At 45.5% G+C, this 21,091-nt stretch overlaps 1 protein-coding gene across 3 annotated transcripts in view; it reads left to right on the forward strand.

The window, feature by feature from the left end:
- The window catches only part of NOTUM (notum, palmitoleoyl-protein carboxylesterase), a 62,287-nt gene that overhangs the window by 28,146 nt on the left and 13,050 nt on the right, over positions 1–21,091 (forward strand). For all 3 annotated transcript variants that reach the window (XM_083148697.1, XM_083148696.1, XM_083148695.1), the window contains 5 exons: positions 13,673–13,997; positions 15,818–15,870; positions 16,734–16,829; positions 19,677–19,737; positions 20,318–20,376. In XM_083148697.1, coding sequence (XP_083004823.1) covers positions 13,693–13,997; positions 15,818–15,870; positions 16,734–16,829; positions 19,677–19,737; positions 20,318–20,376 — 574 coding nt within the window. In that variant the 5' untranslated portion in view covers positions 13,673–13,692. The remainder of the gene's footprint in view (positions 1–13,672; positions 13,998–15,817; positions 15,871–16,733; positions 16,830–19,676; positions 19,738–20,317; positions 20,377–21,091) is intronic.

Here is a 21,091-nt window from a genome sequence, read left to right on the forward strand (position 1 = left end):
TACAAAAGATGGAAGACTCTAGCTTGACTATAGCAGAATACTTAAATGTAGGTTCAGGCTACAACTTTTTTGGTTTTGCTTTCATAGAAAATTAGCCAGAGGGCAAAATATTTTTACAGTGGTTTCTGTATGTACAGGGCCCATTCTTCCTCCTAAACCCCAAATGATCTTAAAATGGCCTTACAGAATTATCCTTTTAATCTATTTGAGTCAGTGGAAGACCATTTTGGTAGGGTTTAATCTGGTGTTGGAGGGGATGTTTCAATGACTGAACTTTTTTAAATATATGGTGGACTTGCCCAACATTTTTTAGCATATGGCAGGAGGTTATCACTCTACTCTCGCAACTATTTGGTGTGAGCATTCCCTGTAACTGAGTTTTTCTCCCCGTAAATTTCCCAATACTGTCTACACACAAAAACACACAAATTACTATGGCATGCTACATCCGCCATGACTTGCCAATTTGCAGCTGATTGGAGGAACCCTATACCGTCTCCTCCAAAGACAGATGTGTCCACCTATATAGCATGTGTACTATACTACATTTGTTCATCTAAATCTTTTGATAAAGTATGGGGTTCTTGGTTAGCCTCCCAAAATGCTTTTTTCCCCATTTGGCAATCAGGGGGGTATTCAATATGGGATAACAACTGTTGGGACGTCTCAACAATCAGAATCCCAGGCTGTTTTTGTTTGATCTGATAGTAACTTGACAGTCAGAATTCAATGTTCCTGCTGTTGTGTGCGGAAAGTCCATAGATTGGCGAAAACGGATGCAAATTGTGGTAAAAAGGAAATGGGCCAATATAACGAGGAGCGAACTTCATTGATGGCACTCTCAATCTCAAGTTCTTTGTTGATAACTAGACACGATCTCCTGGTCGGAGGGCTGGCACAGCTCTGCGTTTCCTGTCGGCAAACTTTTTGTACCTTTTTAGAAGCCTTTAGGAGTGATGAACAAATGAGCTTCCAGGTTTTGCTGAATTGCTGGATGGTCGCATCTATAGCTGGCACTGAAGACACAGGTTGCAGACTGAAGTCAGGAACTCGAGGATGGAACCCATAGTTGGCAAAGAAAGGAGTGACATTTGAAGAAGAGTGATATTGGTTGTTATGGCAGAACTCTGCCCATGGAAGAAGTTGAGTCCAGTCGTCTTGTGAAGAAGCTACATATGTGCGAAGAAAAGACTCAAGGTCTTAATTCACCCTCTCCATTTGGCCATTTGTTTGGGGGTGATAAGCTGTGGAGAACTTGAGCTTTACTTGGAGGAGGAGCACAGGCTTCGCCAAAATTTGGCCACGAATTGGACTACTCTATTTCAAGTGACAGTCCATGAAGCTTGAATATTTCCTTTACAAAGAGTGTTGTGAGTTTGGAAGCTGAAGGAAGACGGGAGAGGAACAAAGTGGGCCATCTTGGTGAACCGGTCAACAATCACCCAGATGGTGTTGAATTTGTCAGACTCTGGAAGAATCAGTTACAAAGTCCATTGGAAAGTGCGTCCAAAGACTATGTGGCACTGACAGCGGCATCAATTGCCCAGGAGGAGACTGATGACTGATCTTGTGCTGGGCACACTTAACACAAGAAAAAAACAAAGACCTGTACATCTTGTTTGAGGAACGGCCACCAGTAGGACCTGGTGATAAACTCGTAAGTTTTCTGAATGCCTGCATGACCAGCAAATTTGGAAGAATGCGCCCAATTAAGCAGCTTCTTTCTTAGGCCGGTTTTACAAAACTTTTCCCAGTAGGGGGCGTGAGATTTGTTACTCCTGTCACGGAGAAAGCCACTGGATCAATAATGCAGTGTTGATTTGTGGACTTCGACTCACCATCTTGCTCCCATGAACGGGAAAGGGCATCAGCTTTTCGGTTTTGTGTCCAGGACAGAATGACAGCTTGAAACGAAATCTGGAAAAGAAGAGCGCCCATCTGGGTTGACGGGGATTCAAACATTGAGCAGACTTAAGATACAGAAGATTCTTGTGATCTGTAATTATTGTGACTTCATGAGCAGTGCCCTCTAGAAGATCTCTCCATTCTTCTAATGCCAATTTAATGGCGAGGAGTTCTTGGTCAGCCAATGGCATAATTACTCTCTGCAGGCATGAAGAACCCACAGGGGTGAAGACGTCCATCAGGCGCTTTCTGGGAGAGCACTGCCCCAACACCCACGGAGGAGGCATTGACCTTAAGGATAAAGGGAAACATGGTGTCAGGTTATCTTAACACAGGAGCAGAAGTAAACCTCTGTTTCAACAGATGGAAGGCTTGGATGGCTTCTGCCGGCCACTTTGCTGGATTGCCCCTTTCTGTGTTGGGGCAGTAATGGGTGCCACAATAGAAGAGAAATTAGGATAAACTTTCTGTAATAATTGGCGAATCCTAAGAAGCATTGAACACCTTTTTAAATGAGGAAGGAATTGGCCAATCTTGAATAGCCTGCAATTTACCTGGATCCATTTGAAGACCGGAACCGGAGACCATGTAACCCAAGAAGGGTATGGACTTCACTTCAAAGACACATTTCTCCAGTTTACAGTAAAGATAATTAACTTGCAGCTGGGACAGGACCTATTTTACCCATTAAACGATGCTCTTCGAGATTGTTTGCATAGATTAAAATGTCATTGAGATACACAACACATGTCGATAGAGAATGTCCCGAAAGATCTCGTGACATAATGCTGAAATATGGCTGGGGCATTGCTAAGCCCAAAGGCATGACGAGGTACTCATAGTGGCCATCTCTGGTGTTAAATGGCATCTTCCACTCGTCACCCTCCGTATGCTGATAAGATTGTATGCGCCTCTCAGGTCGAGTTTGGTGAAGATGGTCGTACCACTGACGCGATCAAACAACTCCGGGATGAGGGGTAGATGATACCTGTTTTCACAGTCATTTCGTTGAGACCACGATATTCGATGCAGGGACGCAAACCTCCATCCTTCTTCACAAAGAAAAGTCCTGCACCAGCAGGGGACGTTGAAGGACGAATGAATCCTTTGGCAAGGTTCTCTTTGATGTAATCAGCCATGGCCTGAGTCTCTGGAAGAGATAACGGGTAGGTCCTACCTCTCGGTGGCTCTTTACATGCAACAAGCTCAATAGGACAATCCCACGGTCTATGAGGAGGCAGAATATCAGCGCCAGATTTGCTGAACACATCTGAGTAGTCTCGAGGTGGAAGATCTGCAGAATCTGTTGAAGAATTGCGAGCTGGGAGTACCTTTTTGGAGGCAGGTACTGGAGCAGGAAGGATCCCAGCGAGAATTTGAGAAGTTCTTCAATCAATACGAGGATTATGAAGACAAAGTCAGGGCAGGCCCAGGACCAGCGTATGAGTGGCTCTGGGTAATACAAGAAAGGACAAAAGTTCTTTGTGCAGAGCTCCACTTTTTAACTGAAAGAGGCAAAGTTCTGCGGGAGACTGTCTCATCAGGAATCCTACTGCCATCACTGCAGTAAGAAAGACCGCCTTGGAAAGACGCTCAGTGGGTAACCCCCACTTCTGGAAGAGCTCAGCAGTTACAAAGTTCCCAGCGGCACCGGAATCAAGAAGCATGGAGACTGTCTTGAAATGCTGGCCAACTTGTAGAGACACTGATAAGTCCTCTCCATCTGCGACCGATTGTGTCTTAATTACTCCTAGCCTACCCTCTCCTTGACGGGCTAGGAGGAGGAGTTTTCCTGATGCTTTGGGCATGCTGAAATTTGATGTGACGGAGCGGCACAATAAAGACATAGCTGTGCCAATCGGCGACGTCGCCGTTCTCCTGGGGACAGACGGAAGCGATTTACCTCCATATGCTCTTCCTTGGGCTGTAGCACCGGAGTAGCAGGTGTAGGAATTGGAGAAGCTTGCACCCTAGCTGGAGAAGTTTTAATGCATTCAATAGCCCTTTCACAAAAGCGCAGGTCCACTTTAATGCAGAGCAAAACTAGATCGACTAGACGGTAAGTCTCTGGTAGCAGGTACATCTTTGCTTCGGTCGGACAGACCATGCCAGAATTCTGCATACAGGGGCCCCATCACACCAGGAGAGTTCAGAAGCATGGATCTGCAACTAAACCAGATACTGCCCAATGGAGCAGGATCCTTGTCTGAGACCAAGTATTTCAGTGGAGGCAGAGGTTGCTCACCCAGGCTCATCAAAGATGCGCCGCAATGCTTTGACAAAGTTCTTGTAAGAGGACAGAATGGCATCAGATCTTTCCCACAAAGCACAGTCCAAAGCTGCTCCAGACAGGAGTGAGATGATGTAGGCGACTTTGACTCTCTCCGTGGGAAAGTTGCTGGGCTGCAACTAAAAATGGATCTCACACTGGTTTAAAAACCCTCTGCAGATCTTTGGGTTCCCATCAAAACTTGGTAGGAATGGATAAGTGAAGACGGGGTGCGGCAGTAAATACAGGAGGATCAACTGCGACTTGAGGATCACTGACGGGCTCTGGGGCCACTGAGAGTGGTCTGTATTTTATCCAGCCGAGAGGACAGGTCATGGAGGCAATGGATCACTTGACCCTGCGTTGCTTCTCGCTGAAAGCGAACCGTGAATGCCAGCCAGTTCTCCGTTTCAGGCTCTCAGCAATTCGCTGGTGTATTTCAATGGGGTTTTCACTGTGATTCGCCGAAAGTGTATTCAATGCTAGGATGGAGAACTGGTTTTAGCATGATTTTCGCCATGATATACCGTATTGCATTTGTCATCTTTTTAATGTGAACTGGAATGTGATCTTTTAAAATATTTTTTTTTTTTTTTTTTTTGTGTCAAAAAATCAGAATGGTACTTGTTTACTAGCAGGGCACCCAGATTTCTTACATACGGAAACGTAGTGAAATCGCATTGCATTACGTTATAGTAGCATGCGATGCAATGCGATTTTTCCCGTTCCCGCTCCCTGTCATTCCCGCCCCCTGTCAGATCCTCTCAGAAATCACTCTGAGGTGATATTCTGCCGTGAGAAGAAGCATACCTCAGAGCTGGTGGTGATTTTTGGAGATTATTGACTATTTTATTGCGATTAGTGAGATGGCTGCATCTGTGACTGTGTTCACGCTGCTTCAGACGGAGGAGGAGGCTATCACCTTTTTCACGTTCTGCTTCCAGTGGCGCAGAATTGTGCGAATGGCCACGCGATGCGCCTTTCTTTAAAGGAATCTGTGGTGCTGCCATGTAAATGTGTGCTGGCTGAAGGTGAGCTGAGAATGGCCCTCTGGTTTCAAGGGTGCCGCTTTTCCTTTGTGACCATGCTGCATTTAATTTATTTGTGGGCCCAGGTGGAGCTCTATTGAATATTGCAGCCAGCAGCTGGACATATCTAAAAAAAAAAAAACGCTGTCCTCTATAACCACTGAATGCGGTAGGCGTGCGCAATGGACATAATGGACCTGGCCACATTGTTGAAGTAGACGAGACGCTATTTGTCAAGCTCAAAAATAACGCAGACCGCATATTACCACAGCAGTGGACTTTCGGAGGGATATGTCGGGGAGACTGGACAGTGCTTCTTGCAAATGGTGCCCAGGCGTGATGCCACAACATTAATGAGCTGTATCCAGGAGAATATAGAGCGAGCACCACAATCTATATGACCTGCTGGAGGGCATACAGCACCGCACAACTTAAACTGGCTGGTTATCAGCATTTTGCGGTGAACCACTGGTTCAATTTTATTGACCCGGCCACAGGGGTCCGTACGCAAAATGTAGAGCGACTGTGGGGCACATGTAAGTGGCGCAATAAGCGCCAAAGAGGCACTGCGTGTCACAAGCTCCAGTCATATCTGACAGAATTCATGTGGTGAAAAACATTAGGAGTTGAGGACCCTTTCCTATGCATAGTTCATAGACAATTAATTATGATTTTATTTATTGTTCTTGTTCTTTAATCATTACTGTTTTTGACTTTAAAGTTGTTCGATTTCAATTATTAATGAATGTTCTTAATTATTTATGTTACATTAATGAAATTATTTAAGTAAATTAGTTAACACGTCGTCATTACTGTGTCAGCTGTGAATGTGTTCCTAAAACACCCCGACGTGTGGCGAGCGGCAGCGTAACGCGTCCTCCAACCTTTTCATACCCCCACCTATCCATGTTGGCGTCAAGCCCGAAGCGTGGCGAGCGGACGCAGATTACTTTACATGAATTCTGCGGGGCTCGCTGAGCTTGCCACGCTTCGGGGCTCGCTGCACTTGCCACACTATATAAAATCAACTCCACGCCAACGTGGATAGTGGGGGTATGAAAAGGTCGGAGGACGCGTTCCGCCACCCCGAAGCGCAGCGAGCCCCGCAAGGCTTCCATCTCGTTGCCTGCTGCCGCCCCCCCCCCCCCCCCCCCCCCCTGGCTCTGTGCAGCGGTTAAAAATCGCCATGAGGGGCATCGAGCCCCTGCAGCGTTGAATAGGGTGACCTCCAGAACCCTGCAAATGTGCAGCGAGTCCTAAACGGGCTTCGCTGCACATCGCTAGAAATTACATTGAATACCTGCCAAATTATCTAAATAATGATCCAAGTATCCAAATTTAAGCTGTAACCTGTTTTAAGGCTTAATCTAATTGCCCAGATGTCCCCAAGCACAAACAAAACATCCACAAGCATCTTCTACATACTGTATACAATGCTTTTCTTTTATTAGTTAGTGTATATATGACTTTTTTTCTATATAGTGCAATGTTCACAAGCACCCTTTTCAGCATCTTCAGTATTCTGGAAAACCTAAAATAGCTGTAGATTTCTTGTGGTGCCATAGAAATAAATGAGGATGAGGATGAGGATGATTTCAAATCTTCATTTAGGGTTGTTTTTTTTTTTTTTATTCAAATTTTGAAATCTTTAAACCTCAAACAAAAGACAAAGCAGGGGCATCTGGAAAGAACATTACCAACCTTAGTTACTCATGATGATGCATTTACATATTCCTAACGGCTCTCGCCAACCTCAGATGGCTATCAGAAAGCTCCAGTGATGGCCTGTAATAAGTTGGAAAAATCTAATTATAGATACTTTTCAATGAAGGTAAGGTGAAGCCATCACCAAAAAAGTTAGAGAATTACGCTATAATGATGTTTTTAAAACTTTATCTCACTTTGCTGTATCTCTCACCATGGTTTGGTAGTATGGAGGGGCTGAATCAATCAGTTAGCGCCTAACTATTTAATCAAGCACAGCCTGTAATAGAATTATGACCACTAAAGGACGACACATGAAATAGGTTGACAGTCCTAGGGTCGTAAAGTCGACGCACGCATTATGTAGACAATGGGAAGATCGAAAGTCAAAAGGTCAAAGTTCTTTCCCAAAAAAGCTTGTATTACATACTCTACCATCCCCTGGAACGTGGAGGGAGAATAGAATAGTGCCCAAAGCATGGTGAGTGCAGCGGTACACTGATACGGTGTCCATGTCGACACCGCATCATCCCTGTCGACCTAAGCCCTGTCAACCTTTTAGCGGTCGCCTAATGTATGTCTAGTGTTCACTCTAGCACCCACTATATTTGAAAACCAATGTAGTTCCTCTTCCCTGCCTGGGGTGTCACTGTCTTTTCTGGTGTTTCTAGCACAGGTCTGGTTTGCATATCATTGCTGATATACAGGCCACACTGTGCTAGAAGCACTACAGCAGACAGAGACACCCCAGGCAGGGAAGAGGAACTGCATGGGTTTTCAAATATGGCGGGTGCTAGAATGAACACTATATGTCGACCTTTATACTGTAGACCCTATGACCCATACCCATACCTCCCAACCGTCCCGGATTCGGTGGACATTCCCGATTTACGGCCGATGTCCCGTCGTCCCGGTACTGCTTACCGCAGTCCCGGCTTCCCGAGACGGTTGGGAGATATAAACCACGATAATGGGGCAGATGTATCATAGCAGCGCTTATCGCGCCACTATGATACTTCCTGCTTCGCCTCAATAGCGAGGCGAAGCAGGAAGGGACATCGACAAGATGTATTAACATCTTGTCTGCCGAAGCGGGGGAGCGTTAACTCCCCCCTTCGGCGATGTCCCTTTCTGGAGATAGCGCATCAGTTAATACTGATGCGCTATCTCCTGTCCCCCGGCCGGCCGCACTGGGCATGCGCGGGATCTCGCTGTTCACGCGAGATTCCCAGGGCAGCCCAGACCTATAGGGCTTCGCCAGCCTGATGCTGGCGAAGCCAAAGCAGGCTTCGTGCGGAACGGTCAGCAATGCTGACCGTTCATACATTCGGCCTGCTATCATTTTGATAGCAGGCGCCCCTGTCCTTTACCGCATCTCACCTCCTTCATACATGCGGGAGAAGCGGTATCAGTGCACATAACGTGCGCTGATACCCCTTCTCCCCCATAACAACCCTTCATACATCTGCCCCATTATTACGACGAGCGTCGAAAACGGGGGCATGGCCGGATTTCGCGTCATCCTGTGAGGCCACGCCCCCTTTTCGGGAGCGCGCGCGGCTGTGCCGCGTGAACGTCCCGACCTCCCAACTTCAAAAGTTGGGAGGTATGCATACCCCTGTAATATGACCAAAGCTGTTTAAGTGGTACTTTCTCTTTTCACTGTCGCAATCCCCCCCATGATGAGGGCCGACCCCATTGGCGTATATATAATGGTGGCAAAGTGTGTGGTGCACGCAGGCCCCTAGGTTCACTGGGTCCCACACCCTGAACCCATTTATTTGTATTTGGCCCTCCAGAGTCCCATGGTGGCGTGTACAGTAGACTCTGGCAGAGTCAACAGCACTGAGGGGCCCTCCACTCTCTAAATACGCCCTTGGTTGACCCAACCCCCTGCACAAGGGTTTTCCTCCCAATTCACTACATGTCGACCCATGATGAATAATTATACCATATTTTATCATGAATTTAATATACTAGAGTTTAGTGATGGTGACACTCTGCCAAACTATGTATTTCTTTTTAAATAATACAATGTAAGTACATATATTGTAATAGTAATTTCATGATATATTATGCAATAGGGTATAGTTTATTATCGGGTTATAAATATTCATTAAGCCGCATTAAAGTTGCACTACCACCTAGAAATCTTCTTCCTTAAGGTGCCCTCTCGTACTATCCTGTGCAGCAAATTTTTTAACCATTTTAAAATAACAGCAGAGAGGTGGAGGACCAATTATGAGCTTCAATGTCAGGACCGATTTGCAATGAGCAAATGTATATGACCTGTGTGGATAAGATGAAAGTAGATGGAAACGAAGGAGGAGCAGTGGTTTTTGGCTGATCATGCATCTGAATCGCACCTTGCATGCATTTCAGCTTTTGTAGCTTATAGATTCAGAGTTCAGAAGTTAATACACAGTAGTAGAAATGAGATGTGTTTGTTGACTGGATGAGAACATGGATGTGGCTAAAAATGGCATAAATTTACATAGTGCAACCAATTTTTCGTCCACAGATGTTGAAAATCTGATTGGTGCATCTTAAAACACAGTCAGCAACTATCGAAAGATGTGGAAGGTTCCCACTGACAGGCGAATGGCTGTTTATGTGAAACATCCATTCGGAAGCTGTGTGACCGCACGCGCCCTGCGAACGGTGGGATGGCGTACCACCAATCGCAAGGCCGGGTTTGGTAGACTTGCGAGGTTGCGAATTTGCAGCCTTGTGGATCAGCCAGAATACCCCCATAGTACATTGGGAGAGGAACATTGGTGGGGTTTGGCTACGGTTAGTTTGGGAAAAGATGCAGCGTGGTGTGGTCTATGGCAATGGTTCTCAACCTCAGTCCTCAAGGACCCCCAACAGTGCACATTTTCCAGGTCTCCACACACAATCACAGGTGAAATAATTAGCTCCCCCTGTGATCTTTTAAAATGTATCAGTGACTAATGAGTGCTCCTGTGCACCTGCCAGGTGACCTGGAAAACGTGCCCTGTTCAGGGTCCTTGAGAACCGAGGTTGAGAACCACTGGTCTATGGCACCATAGTGACCTATACATGATTAACATAGCTTATTCCTATAATAATAAAAAAAGGTCCATGTACAAAGCAGATGGAGCTAAAGTACCAACTAACTGCGATGTTAGTGTGCGTTTAAAAAAAATTACAATTATACTCGGTTGGTTGGTATTTTAGGCTCTTTTCAAGCTTTAGTACATAGACTCCAAAGTATCTCAAATTTCATGATCGCTTGCATTAGTCATGGTTGCAACATTATCTTGTTTAATCTTTGTGTTTGGTGTGTTCTGGATCGGTGACATCAACAAGCACCCACTTTGGTGCAGTCATCAATCCCACAAAAGAGGGCCAGGTTGAGATTGCACCTTCCTCCCAGAGCTTCTCCCCTGGTCTAGAATATGTGTAGTTGTAACTCTTTTTGTAACTAGTGAAAACAGGTCAAGGTCATTTTTACCTCCACAACCTGATAATCAAATACGGTACTTGTTTCCTATCACGGCGCCCATCGCATTGTATACCATAAGACTACATATGGTATACAATGGGATGCGATATTGTACAATAAAATATTGCATCGTATGCCATACAATGGCATACAATACGATGGTATACGTTTTTTTTTATTGTACAACCACCCTGATGGGTCCTTACAATGTTAAATGCCCCCCCATTGCCAACCCGAAGCGTGGCGAGCGCAGCGGTACGAGTCCTCCGACCTTTTCATACCTCCACTATCCACATCGGCAGTTTCAGGGCTGAAATCACTCTAACGATTTACACACTTCTGCTTCTATCTCTAAATCGGGCCTCTAGACCGGAAAGTAAGACCAGATGACCAGATATGATTTTCATATTCACAAATAAAATTCTACTGTATTAGGTTAGTTAAGGTGCAGCATGTATGCAAAGCGCTGATGGGGAAATTTTCTGGAATGAAAATCACTGCGATTTTTGCCTCTCTAAGCCTTTTTCCCAGGGTTGATGGCTTTCCATAGCAGGATGCTATGAAGATCTGTACACCCCATAGCTGGTAGTACAAGCAGATGATAGGTGGCGGCCGGCGATAATGCGGGAGCACAGATCAGTGCTCGTCGCCGGGCTGTACACACTGGGCGGCTTTTGAGCTGAAAGCAGCTCAAACAACAAAAGTGTGTATGGGCTTTAACAAATGTTTCCCTATAAATGCTATGGGATACGGTCATTAGGTCAACATGGGGAAGGTCGACATGGGGTTTTTCACTTTTTTTTTCTTTTTTTTTCTTTTGTGTGCCGACAAGCGGTATTTCATGTCCTACCATCCACTAGAGCAGGCATTCCCAAACACGGTCCTCAAGGCACACCAACAGTGCAGGTTTTGTAGATATTCAGGCTTGAGCACAGGTGACTTAATTAGTGAGGGATTCTGATTAAACCATCTGTGCTGAAGCCTGGATATCACTAAAACCTGCACTGTTGGTGTGCCTTGAGGACCGTGGTTGGGAATGCCTGCACTAGAGTGTGGAGGGAGAATAAAATAGTGTCCGTGCAAGGTGACGCGTGCACTATGTAAGTGTACATGTCAACTGTGTCAACATTTGGGACAAAAGTGGAATACCCCATGTCAACCTTTTGACCGTAAATATTCAGTGGTTGACCTAATGCTTGTCTATCCTATAATCCATACCCAATGCTATACTGGTATTTCTTCTATTTCAGTGTTTATTTCTCATGTGTGATTACCGGACAGACTTATAGTACATGTTGTTTTCTGTTTTTACGGTTTGTAATTCCCATAATAATAATTTTTTTCTGGAGCTATAGAAAAGCAGTCAGTAATTATATTCTGTGTAACGGATGTAACTCAGAGGCTACATACTAACGCTATACAAGACAATGTACAACAATTCATGGGCTTTAAACTGTAGGTCTCATTTCATTCTTGGGAAGGATTTTTGTTCTTTATATGCAACAGCTGTGTACAGAGGGTGTATGTCCTTTATGAAACGTATACATCATGCAAGTGTATCTGCACACCATCCTTCTCAGTATTAGATAACCTATTACAGCTTGGGGTCGAGTGTTTTTATTTTTTTTTTTTTTTTTTTTTTTTACAAAAACATCTTAATATATTGGGCGAGATTCTCTATCACAGAAATGCGGTAAAAACCCCGTTATCAGGGTTTTTACCGCATTTCTGTATTCTCTAACCTCCCTCCGCAGTGTCACCGCTGCGGAGGGAATCGCCAGCAAAAGCTGGCGGTTCCCTGCAGAAGCCTATGGGCTTCTTACCGCAGCGCTGTGTGAGGGATCCGTCACGGATCCCTCCCAGCATGCCCTGCGGCCGGCGCGTCAGTCTGCGCATGCGCAGACGGACTCCCGGGTCATAGACCCGGAAGTCCAGCAACAGCGCCGCATCGCAAGGGACAGCTCTTATCGCAAGAGCTGTCCCTTGCAGTAATGACCGCATATTTTAGAGAATATGCGGTCATTAGAAATGCGATGCCGGGCGAAGAGGGCTGCGGATTTTAGAGAATCCCGCCCATTGTGTTTAACTTGGTTGGTCGGGATAAGATGTTGCCCTAATGAAAGACCATGAACATATGCATCACTCACTCAGTTGCATGAACATCGACATTGTGTACAAAACCTGAATTGGGTTCACTATGCCATTCTTATATACAGGATAAGCAGAGAAATTGAATATTACATAATTCACGTCTGTCCATGCAAAAGTTATTAATGCAATGCTCTTTTATGGTAGAACCACTTGGAAAGTAATAAAGTGGAGGAAGATAAACTGCCAACCAATCAACTCCCAACTGACTTTTTCAAACAGCCTGTAACATGGCAGTTAAGAGCAGGTTGGTTGGTACTTTATCTCATTTACAAGTCTTGATGTATATTCCCCCAAGTTCCAGTTGGGAGCCATTAAGAGGGTAATAAAGTATTGAGGATTCTACCATGAAACATTGTGTGGCAGTCAAGTCCGGATGCCACCCCGGGTGTTTGCAGTACAGGGCACAGTTGTTTGGGTGTCTCGGGCCAGAGACCTGGGTTTAGGATTGGATTAACTCAGTGATTCTCAAACTCTGTCCTCAGGACCCCACACAGTTCACAATTTCCAGGTCACCCGGCAGGTGCACAAGTGTATTCGTTACTCACTGACACATTTGAACAGGTGGAGCTAATTATTTCACTTTTGATTCTATGAGGAGACCTGCAAAAACATGCGTGTGGGGTCCTGAGGACCGATTTTGAGAACAAGCACTCCCAGCAATCAGGCACACATTGCGGAGAAAATGGGGAGTGGTAGCAAATATGTAGGTCTGTAATGGCCATTTTCAGGGCATTTATTTGTCTACAGCTGTGATCATGTACGTGGAGAAACATGGCACCAGCGCCGTCATTGCCGTGGCCAGTCTGCGTGACTATAGATCTGCTCGGGGAGTCAATGTTCTTTGTTATTGCATCAATGCTGCGTATGTGTGCACAGTTGCTGAGGACTTTGTGATGGCTCCAGTCTATTCTTTTATGGGCAGCAGCTTCACTTGCAATGATTAATAAGACCATAACATCTAAATTGCAGCTGCGTAGACAAGTCCATACAAACCTGAATTAGGCTCAGTATCATTATGCCTGATTTAATTCTTAGTATCTGTTTTTCGGCTGTTGTATGGACAACTTTGCAGTGAGTTGAACATACAGATAGGGCTGTTCCAATATGTATAGCTGTTGTTTAATATTGCTTTTCACTTCCCTGCAGGGTGGCACTCTGTGCCTGGTATGGCTGGAGGGATGTGTGTGACTCTGTTGCTCCTGCTAAGTGTTGTTCCGGCAGGGAGCAGGAAGAGCTGGAGGAGACGTGGGCAACAGCTTGTACCCAACAGCCGTGAGCGGACTGAAGGGGGTGGGGAAAGCTTCCCGTTGGACTTTACTGCTGTAGAGGGAAATATGGACAATTTCATGGCCCAGATAAAGAGCCTGGCACAGTCATTGTACCCATGCTCAGCACAACGTCTGGATGAGGAGATGAAACTGCACCTTTTGAGCAATCAGTCCATTACCTGCAATGATGGGAGTCCAGCTGGGTAAGTTACCAATATAACGTGTCAGGAAAGATTAGGTGCAAGCATTGGTGATCTACAGTAGAGCCGCCCAACTGGGCTCTTGAAGGTTAGTGATTTCCCTCCAATGTCCAATGAAAGTGTTCTTATAGTTTCAGACTCTTTTCCTGTATGTACTTGGTGTATACAAACCACTAGAATGGTGAAGAATTGTGAGCGTAGTGACCTAAAATAAATGTTGATGTCAGAAGGCATACATGTTTTACCGAAACTCCTGATCATCTGGGATCTTAATATACCAGTTTATAGAGTTTACATATTGTAGATTGATGCACAAAACAAATAAAAAAAAACCAAAAAACATTGGATGGATGGAAGTTCTGCAGATGAAAAATGCCTTAATGTGGTTAGGCCAGAGATAATGGAAGCATAATGGCTTGGGATAAGATGCATAATGGGCCTACTTGCTTACATTTAGGAATTCCTCTCTGTGAGAAGCAGGTGGTGAGTCACTGCTTATAATTTAATTAGGCCACACCCCTTCACTGGAAAATGTCACAATTGGGGCATATTTGCATAGAGGTGGGGCTACAATTCCGCATTTATCATAGAATTACATTATTAGGCACTGCCCCATCCACATAGACCATGGATTTACTGTATTTATGCCCCTATTCTTCCCACTTTACAAGGAAGTGACTGGAATGCTCGAGGGGTGCCCACTGTTTTGGGGGTGCAGGGGACTACCCCCAAAAAAATAAAATTCTCGCAGGAACCGAGAGAGAACGCAGAAATGATTTTAGCCCTTTTAAAACCAATAGAGCATTGTTTAAATTGCATAGTCTACCTGAGTTCTGTTGCTGTGCCTCAATATATAGTTGCAGCCTCCCCATCTTGTAATTTTTACTTCCAGCAAGATAACATGCCATGTCATAAAGCACACAACTTCTCAGGCTGGTTCCATGCATGTGACAATGGGCCTAATTCAGACCTGATCGCAGAACAAATTTGTTCTCAAAATGGGCAAAGCCATGTGCACTGCAGGTGGGGCAGATGTAACGTGCAGAGAGAGTTAGATTTGGTAAGTTATATTGTTGCTGTGCAGGGTAAATACTGACTGCTTTATTCTTGCACTGCAATGTAGGTTTCAGTATGAACCCATCCCACCCAAATCTAACCCTACGCACATTTTCCCAGCCTGCAGTGCACATGTTATCAGAACCAAGTTTGCCTTGCGATCGTATCTGAATTAGGCACAACAAGATCAGTATACTCCAATTGTCTCCACTGTTGCCAGATCTCGGTCCAACAGCGCATCATTGGGATGTGGTAGAAAAAAGAATTGCAGTATTAATGTGCAATTGAAAATTCTGCAGCAGCTGTGTTGAGGTAGTACATTTCTTATGGTCCATGGTACCTTGGGAATGTTTTTGCCACCTCTGAACCAGAACCATAAAGAATTTAGGCTATATAGGAGGTATAAGATATGAGGGGAGGTCTTAGAAAATGTTCCTAATAATGTTGCCACTGAGTGTATTTTGCAATACTTTCCTTTTCTACACATGCGCATCACTGTTCAAAATAGAATTGTGTAATGTGATTATGTTTTGTGCACAAAACTTATTTGGCTAGAAACAGGAACAAAACTAGCCAAGTTAAAGCTCTCTGTGTGTGTGTGTGGGATGGATAGGACCTCTCTGTCTCTATTCCATATCTACGCACAGAAAGACTTCAAAGCAATTACTACTTCCCATATGCAACCTCTTTCCTTTGATAGCTGTCCATCGCCTCCTTCGTGCTGCCGTCACCACAGACTCTAACTCCTTCTCATGTTTACTTTCTAGTTACTACCTAAAAGAGTCCAAAGGCAGTCGTCGGTGGCTCGTCTTCTTGGAAGGTAAACTTCATTTTTATTTTTCTGTTTTAATCGTTTTCCTCTTTGCTGAAGATTGTGGGCTTTCATCCTAAGCGAAGGAAAAGAAAACAAACAGAGCTTGCTGTGGCTAGTTTTAAAAATATAATTTGGTTCCAAGACACGTTCCGAAATGAATGAATGAAGTGACATGTTAGTGTAACCTGGGGTCAAAGGTCAGGACCTCCCTTGGAAAGGACATGAGTAAGACCGCTTAACTGATTTTACTGACTGTGATTGAGTTTTTTGGCTCACCCACGTTCACGTGGAAGCTGCTTACGGATCCTTTTAAAGTGAAACCTACTTGCAGTAGGTTAATTTATCATCAGTTAAGGTGTGTGTGTGTGTGTAGGACCTCAACTTGGGGGGTGGGAGTGGCTAGGGGATAGCATGCCCCGATTCTGGATGTGATACCCATACGTGAATGCAGGGAGGAGATGGCGTGGAGACAAATTACTGGCAGGTTTTATTTTCACTGGTAATTATACTACAGATTGAACCTGCAGCGGGTTGAACCTGCAAATCTACAAGTATATGGGGGACTTTACTACTAGGATGGTTCTGGTAAAGAAAAGGGAAAATCCACCTTAGAATGGTCTATGGGGCTCTTTAAGATCTCTGTAATCTCCCTTAATTCTCCCCAAAGAATGTTTTTTCATATCCCAATAAAACTTTCCCTTTCCTTTACATACTTCCTGTCATGTGCAATAGTTTCTGACATATCCATTTTCTATTGTGTGATACGGTTTACCTCCATGGCACAATAGTCATTCTCTGGTTTGTGTGTGTGTGTGTGTGTGTGTGTGTGTGTGTGGTGCTTTATCTGATGTTTATCTTTCTATTACCAGGGGGTTGGTACTGTATCAGCCGTGAGAACTGTGATCTGCGATATGACACCATGAGAAGACTTATGAGCTCTAAGGGATGGCCGGCCACTAAAACAGGTGAGGAGTGACATCACCCTGTGTTGTGTGACAGTGATTCATCCGTCCCTGTAGAAATCTATTTTCCTCCCCTCTCATAGCGAAACTAACTCTGTAATGTAGGGTGACATTCTATGGGATGAGAAAAAATCACGTTTTTTTTATCGCACCACTTCGCCCTTTTTCAAATCGCAAGATTGGGCCGTTCTTCGCATATTTAATGATATGCGAAAAACGGGCCAAATAGTGCGAATAGGTGCGAGGTGGTGCGATGTCTTTAGTCCTGAAAATGTGCGATTTTCATGTCTGAAAATCGCACGTTTGCAGGAAAGCGCAAATAAAAAAAAAACGAGCGCGGGGTCCCCCGCCAGAGCATAACCAGCCCCGGGCTCATTGAGCCGGTGCTGGTGACATAAAATCAGGGTCCCCGACAAATAGAGGTCCCCTTGATTTCATGAAACCAGCACCAGGCTCAAGGTCCGGCGCTGGTTCCCAAAATACGGGGGACAAAATGATTAGGGGTCCCCCGTATTTTAAGAACCAGCACCGGACCCAACCAGCCAGCAGGGTAATGCCACAGTCGGGGGACACTTATTATATAAGGTCCCGCGGCCAAAGCATTATCCCCGTGGCTGGTCAGCATGGGCAGGGGTCCTGGGGAAGTGGGGACCCCCCCCAATGAAGGGGTCCCCCCCCCTCCAGGACTTACCAGCCCATGCTGAAAGTCCGGGGCTGTCCCCGATGCCCCTGGGCGGTGGGCATCGGGCTGACGGATTGTGTAAAAAAAAGAGAAGATAAAGTATTGTTTTCTACTGGCGAACTATGAGTCCCAGCAAACCTACCCCGCATGCTGGGACTTGGAGAACCACAAGTCCCAGCATGCGGGGCATTAAAGGGCCCGCTGGCACTTGTAGTTCTACAGTACAAAAAAATAGTTAAATAAAACACACTGACACCCTGAAAAATAAAAGTTTAATACATACACAGCCCACACACACTGATACTTACCTACCTTGAGCCCGTAGGTCGGTCCCTGGGTCCTGGGGTTCCGGGGCTCCAGGGCAGAAGAGTCCGGTTCCGGGGCCTTGGTCCTGGTTCCGGGGCTTGTCCTGGGGTTCCGGGGCTGTTCCGGGGTCCAGGATCCGATGAAGTCCACAGGGGTACTTGAGGAAGGAAATCCTACTCACCTGGTCCCCGGCGACGACATCGGCATCCTCTCCGGCAGACGCGCTGCTCCCGGCTGCTGTGGTACCCGCTCTCGGACTGAAGAGGCGAAGAGAATTTTATCTTCCGCGTCTTTCCTCCGGATGATTCTATTGGCCGCCTAGCGGCCAATCAGGAGCCGACTTTCTCGGCTCCTGATTGGCCGCTAGCCGGCCAATGGAATCATTCTGAGAAGAGGCGCGGAAGATGAACATCTCTGCGCTTCTTCAGTCCGAGAGCGGGTACCACAGCAGCCGGGAGCAGCACGTCTGCCGGAGAGGATGGCGATGTCGTCGCCGGGGCCTAGGTGAGTAGGATTTCCTTCCTCAGGTACCCCTGTGGACTTCATCGGATCCTGGACCCCGGAACAGCCCCGGAACCCCAGGACCAAGGCCCCGGAACCGGACTCTTCTGCCCTGGAGCCCCGGAACCAGGACCAAGGCCCCGGAACCAGACTCTTCTGCCCTGGAGCCCAGACCCAGGATCCAGGGACCGACCTACGGGCTCAAGGTAGGTAAGTATCAGTGTGTGTGGGCTGTGTATGTATTAAACTTTTATTTTTCAGGGTGTCAGTGTGTTTTATTTAACTATTTTTTGTACTGTAGAAATACAAGTGCCAGCGGGCCCTTTAATGCCCCGCATGCTGGGACTTGTGGTTCTCCAAGTCCCAGCATGCGGGGTAGGCTTGCTGTGGGACTCATAGTTCGCCAGTAGAAAACAATAGTTTATCTTCTTTTTTTTACACAATCCATCAGCCCGATGCCTACCGCCCAGGGGCATCGGGGACAGCCCCAGACTTTCAGCATGGGCTGGTAAGTCCTTGAGGGGGGGACCCCTTCATTGAGGGGGTCCCCACTTCCCCAGGACCCCTGCCCATGCTGACCAGCCACGGGGATAATGCTTTGGCCGCGGGACCTTTATATAATAAGTGTCCCCCGGCTGTGGCATTACCCTGCTGGCTGGTTGGGTCCGGTGCTGGTTCTTAAAATACGGGGGACCCCTAGTCATTTTGTCCCCCGTATTTTGGGAACCAGCGCCGGACCTTGAGCCTGGTGCTGGTTTCATTAAATCAAGGGGACCACTATTTGTCGGGGACCCTGATTTTATGTCACCAGCACCGGCTCAATGAGCCCGGGGCTGGTTATGCTCGTGCAGGGGACCCCGCGCTGTTTTTTTTTTTTTATTTAAACTGTTTTTTTTTTTTATTTAAACTGTTTTTTTTTTTCAACAGAAACCTGCACAGATCATTGCGATCTGTGCAGGGTTCTGGCTAATTCGCCCATCAGAACCTGGTCTGATTTTTGGGCGAATTATAGTCACACTTTATACAAATCGCATACCATTAAATATGCAATTTGTATACTTTTCCATGTGAAAACATCTGGATGCGATGTGCTGCGAAAAGCAGCCATCGCATTTCCAGTGTGTCCAACTTGTTGCCAAAATTCGCATTTTTTTCACATTTTCGGAGCTCATTAAATATGCGAAAATGTAAAAAAATGCGATTTCGGCCGTTTTTGCGAGAAAATTCGCAAAAGTCTATTTTTCTCATTCCATAGAATGTCACCCGTAATCTCCATCATCTGTGTTTTGGGAATATTGTGAATGAAGATTTCTATGCCACTTATGTTTTTGTGTCAAGTTTCGTTTAATTTCCTATTTCAGCTTCAGGGATTTTGTCAACTCAGCCAGAGGAGAATCCACATTGGTGGAACGCTAACATGGTGTAAGTAGTCAATCAACAAAATCTCCCAGATTCCACTCCACAGTAAGAACCAAATTCAGAATATTTGACATATCAAATGTATAGTTGCTCCTTGAGGCTGGAGTAGGTAATTGTCTTTGTCTGACAATTCTAACAAGATGTTGAAGATTAAAACAAGAAACAATACTCCATTTGTTTCTTGTTTTACAGTACCATCAACATCTTGTTATAATTGTCAAAGACAAAGACCATTAAGGTGGCCATACATCTACAGATCGATTGTCAGATTGGGCTGGTTGGAGCAAAATCCTGGTAATGGATGAGAGCAAATGACAGTTGACCATTTGCTTTGAATTGTTGGAAAACTGCCAAAAACTGTCATTCAGATACTAGCAGGTTTTTGTTCCAACCAGCCCAAGCTGACAAACGATCTGTAGATGTATGGCCACCTTTACTCTAGCTTCAAGGAGCGACTATACATTTTATGGATGAAAATATTTTATTGTTGGTGTAAGTAATACCTGCACCCTGTCCACCTTTTTACATAAGTAATTGGTCAATGTGTAATATGTGCTTACCACTTTCTTACTTTTCTCTGCAGATTTATTCCATATTGTTCCAGCGATGTCTGGAGCGGAGCATTACCCAAATCAGAGAAAAGTAAGTCAAAATGAATCAAACATTGAACTGACACTTAATGGCAGATGTATTACAGGGTAAGAAGCCTTATTACCAGCGACTATGGGTATTTCACCAGCAATGAGATTCGCTAGTGCCAGTGATAGCTTTACCAGTAGTTTGTACAATCTTTGGCATGCTCGTTACCTGAGAGCTCAAACGGCTGAGGGATCTGTTCTGTTGTCTTAGGTTACAGTTGATCTGGATGTATGGTTGGGATACGGTCGGTTGGTCGACAGTCATTACGTCGACATACTGGAAGGCCGACCTGGGTCTAGGTTGACAGTCAAAAGGTCGACATGAGGTTTTTCACTGTTTTTTTTTTTAGCGGACAGGCGGTATTTCATGCCCTACCATCCACTAGGGCGTGGTGGGAGAATAAAATAGTGTGATGAGTGTAGTGAGGCACCGTGCCCAATCATGGGGAGTGGACGCGGTGCACTTAAAACGGTGTCCATGTCGACTGTGTCGACATTCGGGTCAAAAACACCATGTCGACCTTTTTACTGTCGTCCGAATGCTTGTGTCGACCTAATGACCCGTCGTCCTTGTGCCATGTCGACCTAGACCCATGCCTACCTTCCAGTATGTTGACCTACTGGTGTCGACCTAATGGCATCTTTAGGTCGACCATACAATCCATACCCGTATGGTTTGGTAGATGCGATCTATCATATACACACTGTATATTCTATGT

Source organism: Crinia signifera, chromosome 6, assembly GCF_055691185.1.
Source record: "Crinia signifera chromosome 6, ASM5569118v1, whole genome shotgun sequence".
Taxonomy (NCBI): Eukaryota; Metazoa; Chordata; class Amphibia; order Anura; family Myobatrachidae; genus Crinia; species Crinia signifera.